The sequence below is a fragment of the Poecilia mexicana genome, unplaced genomic scaffold (genome assembly GCF_051168715.1).
Source record: "Poecilia mexicana isolate PSO_F unplaced genomic scaffold, ASM5116871v1 scaffold_3, whole genome shotgun sequence".
NCBI lineage: Eukaryota > Metazoa > Chordata > Actinopteri > Cyprinodontiformes > Poeciliidae > Poecilia > Poecilia mexicana.
This window is the reverse complement of record NW_028263372.1, coordinates 20,287,118-20,303,045: the sequence shown is the minus strand read 5'-3', so window position 1 is coordinate 20,303,045 and position 15,928 is coordinate 20,287,118. Positions and strand designations below refer to the sequence as shown.

The 15,928-nt window shown below is 39.8% G+C and overlaps 1 protein-coding gene across 3 annotated transcripts in view; it reads left to right on the top strand.

The window, feature by feature from the left end:
• Positions 1–14,273, top strand: part of mical2a (microtubule associated monooxygenase, calponin and LIM domain containing 2a) — a 30,595-nt gene extending 16,322 nt beyond the window's left edge. Inside the window, exons 5-22 of one of the 3 annotated variants that reach the window (XM_014987597.2) lie at positions 945–1,046; positions 2,909–3,064; positions 3,573–3,673; positions 4,100–4,357; positions 5,082–5,197; positions 5,297–5,423; positions 5,498–5,588; positions 6,010–6,157; positions 7,325–7,524; positions 7,883–7,989; positions 8,807–8,875; positions 8,953–9,087; positions 9,377–9,481; positions 9,912–10,181; positions 11,505–11,612; positions 12,205–12,385; positions 12,476–12,543; positions 12,638–14,273. In XM_014987597.2, the coding sequence (XP_014843083.2) occupies positions 945–1,046; positions 2,909–3,064; positions 3,573–3,673; positions 4,100–4,357; positions 5,082–5,197; positions 5,297–5,423; positions 5,498–5,588; positions 6,010–6,157; positions 7,325–7,524; positions 7,883–7,989; positions 8,807–8,875; positions 8,953–9,087; positions 9,377–9,481; positions 9,912–10,181; positions 11,505–11,612; positions 12,205–12,385; positions 12,476–12,543; positions 12,638–13,036 (2,741 nt within the window). In that variant the 3' untranslated portion in view covers positions 13,037–14,273. The remainder of the gene's footprint in view (positions 1–944; positions 1,047–2,908; positions 3,065–3,572; positions 3,674–4,099; positions 4,358–5,081; positions 5,198–5,296; positions 5,424–5,497; positions 5,589–6,009; positions 6,158–7,324; positions 7,525–7,882; positions 7,990–8,806; positions 8,876–8,952; positions 9,088–9,376; positions 9,482–9,911; positions 10,182–11,504; positions 11,613–12,204; positions 12,386–12,475; positions 12,544–12,637) is intronic. The other 2 variants (XM_088004292.1, XM_014987601.2) reach the window with 2 other exon arrangements.
• Positions 14,274–15,928: the final 1,655 nt, after the last annotated feature.

Here is a 15,928-nt window from a genome sequence, read left to right as displayed (position 1 = left end):
CGAAGCACCTGGAATATGTCTAACTTTTAGGAGGATCATTTTGAGAAATCTATCTTTTTTTTTTTTTTTTAGACAGGTGGAGTTTAGCTTCCTGCAGGATCTTTGTTTACATTCCTGCTTTGCTGCTTCTGCTGCACATTTAAGCAGAAGGGGAACATCTCGTCTGAGAGTATTTTATTTCCTTGACACTCACTAATAAACACGACACAAACGTTGGCACAGGTTTTATTTTTATCATTTGCGGGTCAAAATAGCAAAGGTCATGTAATTTGCATCATCTCCCTGTAACAGATCGTTTTCTGCTATTTATACTACCACTCTGCAATACACTAACCAGTGGCCTATTTTATTTGTTTTTAAGACAGAATATGTACGGCCTCATTTCAGGTTTCATAACATTTGACCAAAGCTCAGTGGATACTTGACCCCCATCATCCCGCTCCGGCCTTCAGCTTAGCGGACGATAAGTCAGGAGGTGTCAGTTCAGTTTTCATATCGTCGTGGCGATAACAACACCAGCTTTGGCTAAATTTAGAGCTGGACTTATCCCTCCTGCTCCACTGTGACTGACTTAGCTGTGCCCTTGACTCTGTGGACGGGTTTTTCCACACACAAACTATTTCACAACAAACTGGCAAGCAACACCTACTCTCATCTCACACATCTGCTGCAACATTTTGCCTTCTTTTTTTTTAAATGGAGAAGCATATCCACATTTAAGCCTTTAATTGTACAGTTATTACAACTTTTTTCCCCCTCGTCATGCCACATTAGACAAATTTAATATAGCCTTAAAGTAACAGGGACGTCCAACAAGAACAGTCCGGATAATGTGATGCTCCTCATGTTCTTCGCATCACAAAGGGGGGGATTAATTTGATTTGAAACCTGCATGCATGTGCGTGGATTTACCCAACACTCCCAGTTGCCTTTTGTCTTTTCAGCGATTGGGTGGAGGGCCGCAATCCGACCTGCAGATCACCCGGTGGCTGGCTTTGAGTTTGATGTGGTGGTGGGGGCCGATGGGCGGAGAAACACGCTGGAAGGTGAGACGCAGGGAAACAAAAGGCCTGGACAGTTTAGGAAGCTGTGGTTGCGTTGTGCACTTTTTAAACATGACAAGAGCTCGTTGATGGATGACTGGGATCTGGTGCCGCTCCCAGATCCTCCAGCTTTGAAATAGCTGACAAAGGGGTAAAAACGATTTCAAAGCAGGAATCGTCCAATTTACATCAGGAGAGATTCTTAAAAGTAAATATGTTTATAGAAGTTGGACTTTGGTTCTGGCCTGCAGTGACTACTGTCCTGGGTGATTCATGCTCTTTTGGAGTAATTTTGATATAATGGTTCTCAATGTGGTTTAGGCTTTGTGACTCTGTGAATCAGTTACATTTTAGAATATGGGCCAGATGGTTTAGTTTATGTTTTTGACATGAAGTAAGAAATCAGCATTTGTATTTACTCAGGTGACCTTTTGTCTGATATTATAATTTTTTAATGATCTGAAACACAGAAGCGTGTAAAAAGGAAAAAAAAAAAAGTTCATTACAGCTCTGCATCTCAGTATTAAATCTCCCCCTTAGGAAGTTTTAAGTCATGATGTAACTAATAAATATGCAGAATGCACTTCTTTGCACATCATTTAAACTCTATAAATATACATTCTGTATATTATACAGACGTTTATAGACTTTTCTTATTACATTTTTCTGTCTAACATTTGAGCTCTTTCCAATTCTCGTTCCTGAACATGGTCCATGTTTATGCTTGAATAAATAAACAAAGCTTTCAATTGGAAGACAACGTAGAAATGTCTACAATAATCAAACATCTTAACGTCATATTTTCAGAAAAAAAAGGGGGGGACAGAATAAGCAAAGTGGTTTAACTTACAATAAAAACAAACATTCCTCCACAGATCTGGACATAAAATGAGTGGAAAACGTCAAATAAAAGCCTCGGTAAGAGCTTCGAACATCATTTATCGATATTGAGTTGGAGCTCTTCAAAAAAGATTACGAGAGAATCCGGCTCCTTGGAGGCAAAACAGAAAACAATGAGGGATGATTCAAGACCTTAACATGCTATTGTGTATTTTTTCTTGCCTAAGATTAAACTCTTGCTCTCGTTTGCGCCTGGATGAAGTCATCTATCTCTCCCGCTGGGGATCGCTAAATATAAATAGAACCAAAGCCGATCCATTCATGATGGAGCAGCTCCAACTCTCTGCTGTTTTCAGTTTTTCTCTAAAAATGCTGTCATCGAACAACTAATTCGGATCAAATGCTTATTCCTTAAAAGGACTTTTTGAACCAGAATGAAATGTTTAGCTCATTTTGTAATCATGAAGAACCCAGAGGGAAAATTACTTTCTTTTTTACTGCAGCCCGCTTGCATGTGTGCTGCTTTTGTGGCCTGCTTATGGTAACACAGTTAAATGCAATCAGGCTTGTTCAGTGCTGCTGCCTTTGGGAAAGCAGTCAAATGACATTTTGGGGACAATGTAGCTCAGACTTGCATAACTCTCTAACTTCGGTTTAGTGTCCCGTAAAGCATATTTCTGTTGCAAGCAGTAAATCTTTTAAGTTGTTGTAAAACAATATATGTAAAAAAAAAAAAAAAGTCTTATTTAAATACATTTGTTTACTTTGGGCAACAATATTATTTACAAGGAAGTTAATTTCACTTAATTCCGTGTGCTTCATACAGAGTATGACCTCTGTTCCTTTACTAAAGTCCTTCTCCAAAAATAAATGCCCTGTCATTATGGTTTGGGGTTGGATTGCTTTTGGTTTAAACAGATGAGTTAATAGCCCTCTTTTTTTTTTTTTTCTGGGACAAACAAGGATTCCCAGTTAACTCTCTCTGCCTCTCTGTGTGTGTGTGTGTGTGTGTGTGTGTTTACCAGGTTTCAAAAGGAAAGAGTTCAGAGGTAAACTGGCAATCGCCATCACCGCCAACTTTATCAACAGGAACACAACTGCGGAGGCGAAAGTAGAGGAGATCAGCGGTGTGGCCTTCATTTTCAACCAGAAGTTCTTTCTTGACCTCAAAGAAGAGACAGGTAGTTTAATCTGTATGAAATTTACAGATTCAACTGACATCATGACTTGATCTTGATGATGGCAGCCGTTGTCAAAATGTAACGTTTGTCTCTGGTTTCTCAGTTGTTGACTCCAGGTTGTTTTTAGGACTTCTTATTGTGTTTTACAATGCAAAGCACTCTGAACTGAATGTGCGATACAAATAAACTTGCTTGATTAAATACGGCTTAGTATAAATTAAACACCTGGTCCAAACTTGGTTGATCAGTAGTGTAGGTTTATTTTTAGCTAGTTTTGTGGGGTTTTTTTGTTTTGTTTTTTTTTTTTTTTTTTTAGAAATGTATGGGATTCTGTAAATGAAAAGTAAAAAAAAAAAACAAAAATAAAATTTTTATTTTTGTTCATTTGAGATTTATGAATGAACAACTTTGACTGATGAGTCTATCCAATCATATCATAACAAGTAGCCTTCAAAGGGAATTTTTTTGTGAACTGTAAGAGTGTGAAGACGCTGCTATTTCTCTGCAGGCATTGATCTGGAGAACATCGTCTATTACAAGGACAACACACATTACTTCGTCATGACGGCAAAGAAACAGAGTCTGCTGGACAAAAAAGTTGTCATCAATGTAAGTAAACCGTGTTTTCTGTATTAATTTTGATGGGGTTGTATTTGCTCTCAAGCATCGTAGAAACAGAATCAGAAAAGCTGTTTTTGTGGAGCTTCTTCGGTGGCGTGATTCTGAATTTGCAAAGAGCAAACCTCTTTTCTTTAACAAGACAAAAGTCTGGGTGGTTTCCCCCTCCTACACAGCTGACTGATGGCTCACAGTAAACACAGGGAGAGGAGGATTGTTATAACCCGTGCTGCACATGGGGAACAACTGCACTGCACTGCATGCCTGTGAAAAGCGTCTAACTTACCCAAAAGGTGCAATACAACATGCTAGTGGTTTTCAAACCGTGGTACGCTTTGAATGTGGAAACCTTGTGTCTGACACAAAGCTAAGACTTCACTTTCTGGATTCTTCTCTTGCTCGTTTCCATTTCACCAGGATTACATGGACACTCAGATGCTGCTGAGTAGTGAAAATGTCAACCAGGAAGCCCTTCTGAGCTACGCCCGAGAAGCTGCTGACTTTGGCACCAACTACCAGCTTCCCACCCTCGATTACGCCATGAATCACTGCGGGCAGCCAGACGTGGCCATGTTTGACTTCACAAGCATGCATGCGTCCGAGAACGCCGCTCTGGTCAGGGAGAGATCCGGACACCAGCTGCTGGTGGCGCTAGTTGGCGACAGTCTGCTGGAGGTAAGGGAGGCCAAGGCAGCAAATCAGGCTGACTTCAGATGCTGAGAGCTTGAGAAATACATTAAATAATAAGTATCTGAGTCTGAAATGATCTCCGCCAGATAAACTGGGGTGATGTCTCTAAAAAATAGAGGGTGGGATTTTTTATATGCCAACCTGTGAGTGGTTTATCTAACTTCTTTCACCTCAATTAATCCTGTTGTTGTCGGCAGTTACACAGAGTTTTTTTGTGCCACTTTTTAGATGTTACAGTTGCCTGCAGGAACATGTACAGGAAGTCTGTCTGCTTTCACACGCAATGGTTATTAAAAAATATCTGAGATATCTACTGTGTGAAGTCAGATCTGTGGTATGTGACACGGCAAAGCAAAACATAGCAACTACTGGAGGAGTAAACGCATGTTTTTAAAATTCAGACAACCTCGAAAACTTAAAAATAAAAACATTGCACTGTTGTCCTTTTTCCCCCATGTCAGTTGCATCATAATCCATCATTTTTGTGTGGTCATAAAATATGATTTACCCTCTTCAAACATCATTAACAAGTGACACCCAGTCATGCGTCTAGAGCATTTTTGTTTTGCATATTTCGGTACTCTAAATTAAGCCCTACTTCCTACTACTTCTTGGAAATGTCAAAATGTCACTGAATGAACAAGTTTAAGTTGAAACATTGTTTTGTTCTTGTCTTCATATAGTATTTGATGCATTTGCTTTGTTGCAGCCCTTCTGGCCAATGGGGACTGGTTGTGCCAGAGGTTTTCTGGCTGCGTTCGACACGGCCTGGATGGTAAAGAGCTGGGCTGAAGGTCGGACGGTTCTGGAAGTTCTGGCAGAAAGGTGCATGCACATTCTGTCTGGAACTTTCTCATGGTGCTTTCGACTATTACCAAGTTCACCTTTGCTTTATGAACCCATTACTTTCTATGTATTATTTAGGGAGAGCATTTATCGACTTCTGCCACAAACTACTCCAGAAAACATTGCCAAAAACTTTGACCAGTACACCATAGACCCTTCAACTCGATACCCCAACCTCAACTCCTCTTGCGTTAGGCCTCACCAAGTAAGCTCATTTTCTTTAACCTGCACTCTCCAAACATGGATGTATTTTTACTGCGATGCGTCTTTTTATTTTAGGTGCGTCACCTGTACGTCACTGGAGAGCTAAATTCCTGCTCCCTGGAGCGTGCTGCTACCATACGACGGCCTGTCAATCTCTACAGACGAGGTAAGTGTCAGAGGAGTCAACAAACCGGCAGCTGCTGACTCACCTCGCTGTTATTCAGGGCGCTGATTTTGCTGATAGGACTTGCTCTCTTTTAGAAGGATTCTTTTAGGAATGTTGATACAATTTCTCTCTCTTTGTTTTGCTCCTATTGAAACATAATTACATAATAATATGCATAAACTTTAGTCTAAGGAGTAATCATTTACAAATGCCAGACAAACGCGTGTTACAATATGTATCTGAGGATAAACAACACGTTCTTCAAACTTCATGAACAATCAGCTTCCGACACATGCACTCACCTCAGGATTCATTTCCTTATTTAAAAGCACTCTGTTCCTTTTACCCCGGTATTACATAATTTTCTGATCCGTGTCTCTCAAACATTTTTTTTCCTCCTTTTTTGATGTTTCTTCTACAGAGTCTGAGATCCGGCCGTCGCGGCTCCTTTCTTGGTGCCAGAAACAGACCGAGGGCTACAGGAATGTCTCCATCACAGACCTGACGTCGTCTTGGAGAAGCGGCATCGCCCTGTGTGCCCTCATTCACAGATTTAAACCCCAGCTGATGTACGTAACATCGGCTTTGGCTGCAGTGTTAGACTTTAAGCCGCTCATAAACTCGTATTGCACAGTTTGAAAAGCAGGCAAGCAATAATTTGCCTGTCCCTATCCCTCGCTCACAAATTACGTGATCTTTTTTCTGCTAATTTAACTTTGCTTCCAAACTTTTAGCCTGCAAACTACGAAGGTTTATGTTTTTTTCTGATGAAAGTTTTGCTTAGTTTAGTACTTAAAAAAATTAGAACAAAGCAAAAAAAAAAACCTGCATGATAAGAGTTCTTTCTGCTACTTTTTTTGACAACTCCCTTTCTGTGTCTAAATCTGGAACTGAAGGGAAAACCAGCTCCTTTATGACAAAAACAAAAGGAAAAAAGAAACGTACCGGTGTGACTGTAGATTAGTGCATTTACAAACCTAAATATATCCAGGCGACTCTTTAATTATCGCCTTCATTCCTTGGCACATGCAGTTGCAGTTTTTGGTGGACCTGTAAATTTCCAGGGACTTCTGGCATTCGTCCCGTTTTTGTTCGCCTATCTGCAGACCTGTCAGCAGCACAGAGGCGGCAGGGAGGGGAGCAGGGAGGGGAGCAGGGAGGGGAGCAGGTTCGCGCTGGAAAGAGAAAGACTGATGTTTGTGTGTGTTGCTGCTAGGTTACTGCTCGCTTCTTTACATTTCTCCTCCTGCCGTCTACACACCATATTTGCATAAAACACATCAGAGCCGCTGTTTTGTTTCTCTCACTGGTCATTTTTTTGCAACTTTAAACTTCTTATAAGACTGTAGGTGTAAGTAAAACTATACTTCTGTGTTAAACAAAGCCATTGTGCTCGCACTGACTCCCCATGTTCGCGTTATCTCACCCTCACTCAGCGGTAGTCACCTGACGTGCAGAAATGAAGGATTTGCCAGCAAATAATTCCTTCAAAGAGTCTCTATTTCTTGCTGCCACATTCCAGTCTGGTTATTCCTGGACGGACAAATGGATATTTAGGTCATAGGTAAATGGGTTACTGAAGGGACTGGGGGGTAAATGAGAACCAAGAGTAGCAGGAAGATTTCTAAAACTCAAAGCACAGTATGATAGAAGTTAAACTGTCTCATCTAAATGTTCAGTTTCTGTGTCCATCGAGTATTTTAGCTTAATTTATTGTTTCTCCTTGTTGTTATCAGAGACTTTGACTCTTTAAATGAGGAAGACCACGCCGCGAACCTCCAGCAAGCTTTCGACATCAGCGATCGGGAGTTCGGGATTCGCCCGTTCACTTCTGCTTTGGACCTGAGCGCCAGTGAGGAGCTGGACAAAACCAGGATGACCGCTTACCTGTCGAAGTTCTACGAGCTTTTCCGTGGGACTCCTCTACCTTCGTCGGGTACGTGGCTCCGTTTTAGTTAGGATGCCCTGGAGTTTACATTCTTTTCACCGTTTTCTTTGTTCCCCAATTTCTTCATTTGAAAAAGAAAATGCATTTTATGGACGGATAGATGTTTTGCAGTTCGGCCCTCTTAAGGTGTAGCGGCTTGAGAAGAATGTCATTATGTAGTGAAGCTATGCAGTCAAGTACCCTGTGATTCTTGATTGCATGCACGTTTCAACAAAAGTGCTCTTTAATGTAAAACGTTTCCCTACACAAATACTGGCTCTCGAGACAAGTCCTGTTGCTTCATTCAGCAATGCTTTGTAAAGGGAAAGCTTTTCTAATTTACTTCACTGTGTTTCTTGCTACACAGCAGATTCCAGAAGAGTGGATGAAAACAATGAAGAATATCCCTCGGAGGAAGTCAAAGCTAATAATAATGATCTCAATCTTGCACTGACAAGGAAGCGGGTACCAAAGGTAACAGAGATGTTTAATCTGCTGTACTAAAAATAACTTTAGTTGTGCTAATTTCTACTTTTTGTAATTTTTTTTTTACATATTGATTTGTCTTATTCAGCGGTTCAGTTGCATTTAAACTTATAGATTGTGCCTGTTTTACACTCTTCCGCTAAAGAAGAAAACCCTCAGGAAGGTGGTTCTGCGTCTCAAACTAGCCGCTTTCTGCCCACATTTAAGTGAGACATTGTGGACTCATCTGTTGGGAAATGTTGACATATATTTTCATAAATTACTTTCAGAGCAAGAACAGCCAATTCTCAAATAAGTTAATGTCGTATATTTGCTTTGAAGCAGTTGATTGGAATTTCAGCGCAAAAGAGAAAACGGCTCTGTACGTTAAAAAGAAGACAGGCATGTTAGACGAGGCTTTCAGGGATAAGTGAATGCCGCTGGTTAGAACAATTCAGGTAATCCACTTTGTCAGGAACATTTTAGATATTGTAAAATTATGTTGTGGAGTTTTATGTGCAGCCTGTGAACCTTATAATTACGAAGCGTTACAACAGCAAGTGCCTCCCATACAGAGCTTAATGCAAGTGCTGTCAAAAGACTGCATTTTTTTTTTTTTTTACTCCAGCAACAAATCACAATTCAGTACTGTACGGATTTGTTTTGTTTCGGTGAAACAATAGAGGGGGTAGATAATTACTGTGTCTTAAATGTGTTCATGCACATTAAAAAGCATCTGGTGTGTTTGCTCAGTGCCTTTTGCTTTGCGAATGAGGCGCTGCTGCAGAAGAGTGTTCATTTTGTTCCCGTTGTGCTCCGTTTTCAGGATGAGAAGAAGTCGGACGGTACAGACTCTGTTTACAAAAGGAGGCGACGATTCTTCTACCTGGAGGAGGTTTGTTTTAGTCTATAATTGCACGTGCACTTTGTTGTTTTACTGTATTTCTGAGGTTTTGTTCTGCTCTTTTTCAGGCCACTAACATGCGTAGTAACGGCTCATCACTCCAACACGAACGGGAACCCAAAGAAAACAAAGTTCGCTCAATGGCTTCGCAGCTACAGGCCAAGTTTGAAAACAAGAGCAGCTACACGTTTCAAAAGACACAGGTAAAACACTACAACATGTCTGGTGTGGTCCAATGTTTTTGCTGTTCTTTCAAATTAATTCTAGGGAATCTGAACATCTGATATATATATATATATCTTCAAGTGTTTTACACATTTATGGTTATTTTCTCTTTTTGAACTCAGTTGCTTAATTGCACAATCTTACACTGTGCTCTGTTGTTTAGGTGTTAAGACTCTTACTTCTAGCATGACTCTTTTCCTCTTTTTTTCCTCTTTCCTGTACTTTTTCACTAACCCTTCCCCAATCCTCCTCAAAACCCCCGTGCAGTCAGACTGTGAGTCGGTCTCGGTGCTCCCTAATCTTAATCAGATTGAGCTTCGGCCCGTTAGGATCAGGTCTCCGGTCCCACCTAAGCCGTCTTCGATGACACAGGTACATTCAGGTGGCACAACAGGCCCAAAAAAAGTTTTGTTTATGTTCACTCATCAGTACATGAAATCAGATATTTAAATTTATTTCTATGGATTTTTTTTTTTTTTTTTTATGATTGGAGAATAATCCCAAACAGAAAACAAAGTCTTAATCAGTTGTGGATTTTTGTCAGGTCATCAAGTTTTCAACCCCACGGACAGCAGTATCTGTTTCAACACTTAAAACATTCCCAATTCATATTGATTTTTGATCAGATTTTTTTTTTAGATACAAAATCAAAAAAAAAAAAGTCTCAATTTCAATACATTTTTTGTGACTGTAGAGAACCACCTGCATGTTTTTTTTTTTTTTTTTTTTTTTTAATAATCAACACACCCAGTGATTTTAGATGTGGATTTACAGGAGCTCCTATCTGTACTGTACCTTTCAGTTTGAAAAAAGTATCAGAAAAGCGGCTGAACAGTTAGCCAACCTTCCTCCAAAGACTCTGCCAAAACCCCAGCTCCGTCCTCAGCCCCAGCATCCATTTTTAGTCGTGAAGCTCAGACATGTTGATCAAGCTCTCGCTGAGACGACGCCCCAGCCTGAGCGCGAGAGTCCCGAGCCCCCCGCGTCTCCTCCTCCGTCCTGCCGCTCTGCTATCTGTTTCATGACAAGAGTTCTGCATCGCCTCAGAGAGGTGGACGAACACGTATCTGAGGTGAACACTTTCTCCTGCTCTGCCTGTCTGTTTTCCGCTCTGTGCTCTTCCTACATTGCTGCACGCTCCGATTCCCAAAAAAGGCCCCGGAGTGAATGATGATTGTATATTAAGTTCCCATTATACATTTTGGCTTGTGCAACATGCAGTCAGATGAAGTCAGCCCCCGATTATCCAGCTTTCCAGAAACGCCGCGCAGGCCAACAAACTTGGCTCGAATTTGTTTTACTGTTACAGTTGCAACAGCCAAATGCTTCTCATGTAAAGCACATGTTGGCAGATTTTGAGTCATTACCTCTGTTTGCCTCTGTCAGTGCAATTTGTAGCAGTGGAACCAGCATTTCTTCATTTTCTTTCATTGAAATATTTATGCAACCATTCCTCAAAGGAAGAAAGCCAAGAAATCATTCCTTTTTGAAAAATATGCAATGTTTATTTATTTTTTAACTATTTGCTCGATTTTTCACCTTAAAATGTTGTTGTAATGACTTTTTGCACACATTAAGAAATCACCTATTAAAATATAAATTTATACTTTTCCATTCAATGCACTGGTGATGTGCTAAGAGATAACTTTCAGTCGTTTATCTGTTTGAATGCAGTGTTTTTTCTCATCGTCTCTATTTAAAATTGTTAAAACATTATACTAGTAATAACTTTAGTGCACATTGGGTTTATGAACGCACAGCTGTTATAATATTATTGAACAGATCATGAGCAGTAACTCCATCACAAAGAGAAACACATTTTATGGATTAAATACGCACACAATGATTTTCCAAGCTTTTACTTCTGTTAATCGTGGTGATTTTCTGCCTATAGATAATGAAAACACAACATTTAAGATTAGAACACATTATAATTTAATAAATATAAACTTTATATTCATGTTGAAAATTACTCTGACACCCTAGATCCAAAAGTTGGTGACAGAGCTCTATGTGATAGCTTAGCACAGAGCCTGAATCAGTTAATAAAATAAAATTAAGACATGTTTGGTAAGAGATGCATCAGAGAAATTTATATCTTTTTCATCCAGTCACTGCAGGAAACATAACAATTCCTAAAGCAGAACATTACATAACTCAGGGGAACTGCTCCTCTGAGTTACGACTTTAACTCAACCAGCAACTGCTGCAGCAACTCTTTGTGTGAGGTCTAAAATTAAAGTAATCAATATGTTGCGGCAGGCAAAACAACTATTGTTTTCTTCTTGATAATATACACTCTTCAGGGCCACACAGGTGTTTGGAGTTACTACTCTGTCTAGTTTGTGTGTGGGTGAATGTGAAGACTGTTGATTTTCCCTTTGTTATCTTGTAGAAAAAAGCTCAAACCCAACAAGTTAGGGAGTTTCAGACAAAGAGCATAAAGGAAAAAGCTGTTCACCTTAGCGGACTGTTCTCAGGCGACAGTCCTGACGTTCTCAAGGTGACTATCGCAAATTGTGTGAAGCCGATTTGCTTGTTTTGAACGCCTGCATGCATGTGCTTGTTTTCTCACTTATGACTTAATTTTATTCACTCGTATGTATTTCCACGCAGTGTGTGTTCCCAATGTTTACATTCCTAAAACAAAAAAAAACCCAACAAAAAGACGTATAATCTCGAGATAAGCAGTGTTGAATAAATGCATGTTTAAATAGAAGCATTGGTGTGTCTGCATGACTGCTATTTTATAATTTTCATATAAAAATTACATGTAAAAAATTTGCTTTTCTTCGAGAGCTTGTTTTAAGTGCTCTTCCAGCTCCCCCTGTTTTTAATTACAAGCAGCCCTCAGAGGAGAAGCGTGTGGTGGCACTTTGTGGGTTTTTGTGCTCCACCCAAACGGCCCTATTTAACTGAACAGCCAGATGTTGGAGAGAAGCACCTCCATCAGCTACAATCCAGAAATTCACGTCAGCATCAGATCTGAACCCTGCAGAGCCATGGAGCATCCTCTGACGGCCGACGTTTCTTCTTTTAACATGTATATTAGTGGCTCAAATGATGTGAAATAATTGCTTGCTTCTGTTTTCCAGGGAAGCTCCATAAGAAGGACTTTTTGCCAGTCGGCTGACAAGTGCTACTCTTGCTCCAAGCGCGTTTACATGGTTGAGAGGGTCTGTGCCGAGGGGTTCTACTTCCACCGGGAATGTTTCCGGTGTTCCACCTGCAGATGTTCTCTCTCACAGGGAGCGCACGCATTCAACTCAGAAGAAGGTACCTGTCTCTGTGCATTTTTTCATGTTGATCATGACCAACTTTCTTTAACAATCTTTCTACATTTTTTTTTTTTTTTTACTTTTGCAGGGAAACTATACTGCAAACTTCATTTTCATTACCGCAACAATCTTCGAAGGACTTTTTCTCTACCTCCAGTGAGTACAACGTTAATCAATTTTTATTTTATGTTTTTTTTTAACATTAGAGTGGTAAAATGACCCAATATCTGTGTACGTCGTCCTCGCTCAGAATCGGAATCGAGCTCAGGATCGAATTGCTGCAGAAGGAGAGAGTTCCCAGCCCAGCAGCTCAGCAGAGCTGGAGAGCCCGCCTGCGGCAGGTACCTGCACTTCGTTCATAAAGAAAAAGCTGAACTGGTCGCTGAGTGTGACGCGCGCCGTCTGTAACGCCCCGTGGTATCTGTCTCACCGCACTCGCAGCGCAGCACAGGCCCTCGCTGGCCACCTGAGAGACAACGCCCATGACTACATGTTACTGTACGAGCTACTGAGCATGAGCTTACCCCTGTTGTTTGTTTTGCAAGAGGTTCTGCTGCAGATGCACACTGAGACTGTTCCCGATGAGCCGAGCGCCTTGCAACCCGCGCTGCTTTGGCTGCAAGAGCAGATCGGGCACAGGCTCATCTAGTTTGTCAACGGGCAAAAAAAAACAAACTGTTTTAATTTCGAACATTTCTCCATCTTACCACTAAATTGGTGGACCGGGTGCACACTGATTGAAATGCTATCATTACTTGTACATGCATGGAAGCAGGATTTTGACGTTTACTCATTTGTAAAAGCATTGGATGCGTCTGTGCATCAGCCAAAGAGGATAAAACTGATCAGCTATGAGGTGAGCGAATGCATTAAATGGTTTGAAATCAGAATCAGTAGATTGTAGTCATTGGACTGACTTAGCCTAATCACCGTTACTGTAGATTTGCCCTAGCCAATAGCTGTTTCTGAAATCCTGTGAGTCTTGTGGTTAGAGATATGACTCATGAGCTCTATGCACTTTATTTTGGAGAATTATTTTGTTCACGTAGCGATAAACTGTCACCTTGGACAAAAAGTCCTCTCTCGTGTTCGCAGCCATCGCAGCTTTATTCTTAATAAACGTATTATTTCGAGATGCTGGCAGAGCTGCGTTTTACTGACACTGTGGTAATTCTCTGTTTGATTTTATAACTTGTTTTCATTCATATTGGTTTTCCATGAATAACACCAAAGAGTCTACCACTGTCCTTAACTTTGGGGAGTGTTTTGCTTTATTTTGCTGCCATCTACTGGTGCCTCAGAAGATAGCAGCCGGACAACAGACATTCAACCTCAAGTTTTTTCACCTATTTTATTTTTGATTACCATTTTTAGCAACCCCCTTGTGTTTAATATGGTCAGATTTACTTTAATCTGAACGCATGCTGTAAAGTGTTTGAATGTGTTTGCCTTTTTTTTTTATTTCAAAGCACGTTGTTGGATAATCAACTGCGAACCTCTCTGACTGGAACCAACCAGCTGCTTCCTATAAAAGTACGCAGTCTAATGATGCTCACAGGGCACTTTAGATTTAGTTTCACATGTAGAGATTTATTTGAAAATGATTGCTTACATGCAACACATCTTCTAAAGTGTTTACAACGTGGTAAAACTTTATGTTTCGCTATGAGCTTTACAATATTTTGAACCTGCAACTGAATGTCTTGTTTACTGTTCAAGAGGAAAACGTCAGTGTTTCAAAATGCCAAAGAACTTTTTTTTCAGCGTGCAAACTGGACTCGTATAAAATATAATTTATACATCTTTAATGCAAATGAATCTGTACGTCATTGGCTCATTGTGAAAGTCGATATCATGCTTGCATAAACATTAAATTCTTGTGTGCATTCAGGCGTTTTATTGTTGTCCTTATTTCGGTGTCAGTGTTTCAGCTCCTGTTTCTCTTCTTTTATCACTCAGCTGACGACTTTTGTGAAGCATTTGAAGCTCACGGATGGTTAGGAGAAATTACGTTTTGAAGGTGATTCCCTGCATGGCCACATGGTTTGTGCTGTGAACACTTCACTGTCGCAGTCTGATCCGAGTGACAAACTGTGGAGTTTGGTTTATCTAAAATCATGTCTGATGCGTGGCTTCTGTGTTTCCAGTGTTTTATCAGTCCTTGATTTGTCTGAGGAAGCTGCTTATGCTAACTTAGCATGACTTGAAACTTTGACACTCACAAGGTGTGACTTGTTCTAAACCAGAGCTTCTCACACCTTTTTATAATTACTGTCCAGCTCCAAATAACACCGCCTGCTCTTAATTATCCCCCCCAACCCCTCCATTCTCTTCACTTTGAGAAGTTTCTAATAATGCAACAATGTAAACAAAAGGCCTATGTTGGCTGTTTGGTGCTGACTACCAATTTAATTGTTTGCAATTACCCTCCAGAAACTGATACCAAAATTTAAAGCTGGAGAATTCAACTGAAGAACCTTCTTAAGTCAGAATTTCAAACTTGGAAACTGAGGTGTTCCTCACTAACCCTAAACTTTTGATTTTATGCTGTTCTGATGGTTTGTTTCTCATTAAATCAGTGGCAAAACCCCCTAGCAATGTTTGTGACTACACAGTACTTTGCTGTTTGCTAACTATCTTGAATACTACAGAAACAACCATATTTTTTATTGCATTTGTTTTTAAAATCGAAATGTTCAGTGATCACTAATGATCAACTCATTACAACTCAAGAGTCTTTGTTCTTCACACTGACTTGATGCTTGATGGCAAAAGCACCAAATGGCAGAACAATAAATTCATGACACGTCATTTGCCTCAGTTATTTAAATCGCTTAATCTATACCTAATGGTTGTCATAAATAGCAATTTAAACATACATATCCATCTTTGTAAGACCTCAATTAATAATTGACCATTTAATTCTAAAAGCTGTAATGTATTTGACACACATTTTCACAAGAGTGAAAGTTTATAAAATTACTTTTTTTATTATAAGACTTTCTAAAAAAAACAAACAAAAAAGACCCCAGTTCTTTATGTATCTATTTAGTTTACAAAATAAAACTAAACATTTAACAGTGTACATTCTCTGTTGAATTGTGTACATATTTTTTGCCTCCTACATTTAGAAGCTGACGAAGAAGAGATGTGGCTCCCAGGACAGCGAGTTACAGCTTAAGCGTCATTATTTCTCATTGCTGATAATTTGGTTTTATAGAGATGTTAAACTGTCTGTAAGTAATCTGTTCATGTCTTCATCATCATTGTATGGATGATTTTGTTGGGCTGCTCTGATCTAGTGTTGTACATCACATGGTGGCACTTTTTATCAGATGACATTATATTTAGCAGCTTAGGCTGTTATATATTTTTTCCTTGACCAAAATTAACAAGACAATTCTTCATCCATCAATTAAAAAAAAAAAAATCAATGTCAAAAATCGTGTGCTTTCCGGATTCCTCGCCTGCAGTCACTTGGTCTGACAAATTTACACAAAACTCTGAACATAATGAGCAAAAAAATAAGGACAATGTGTAG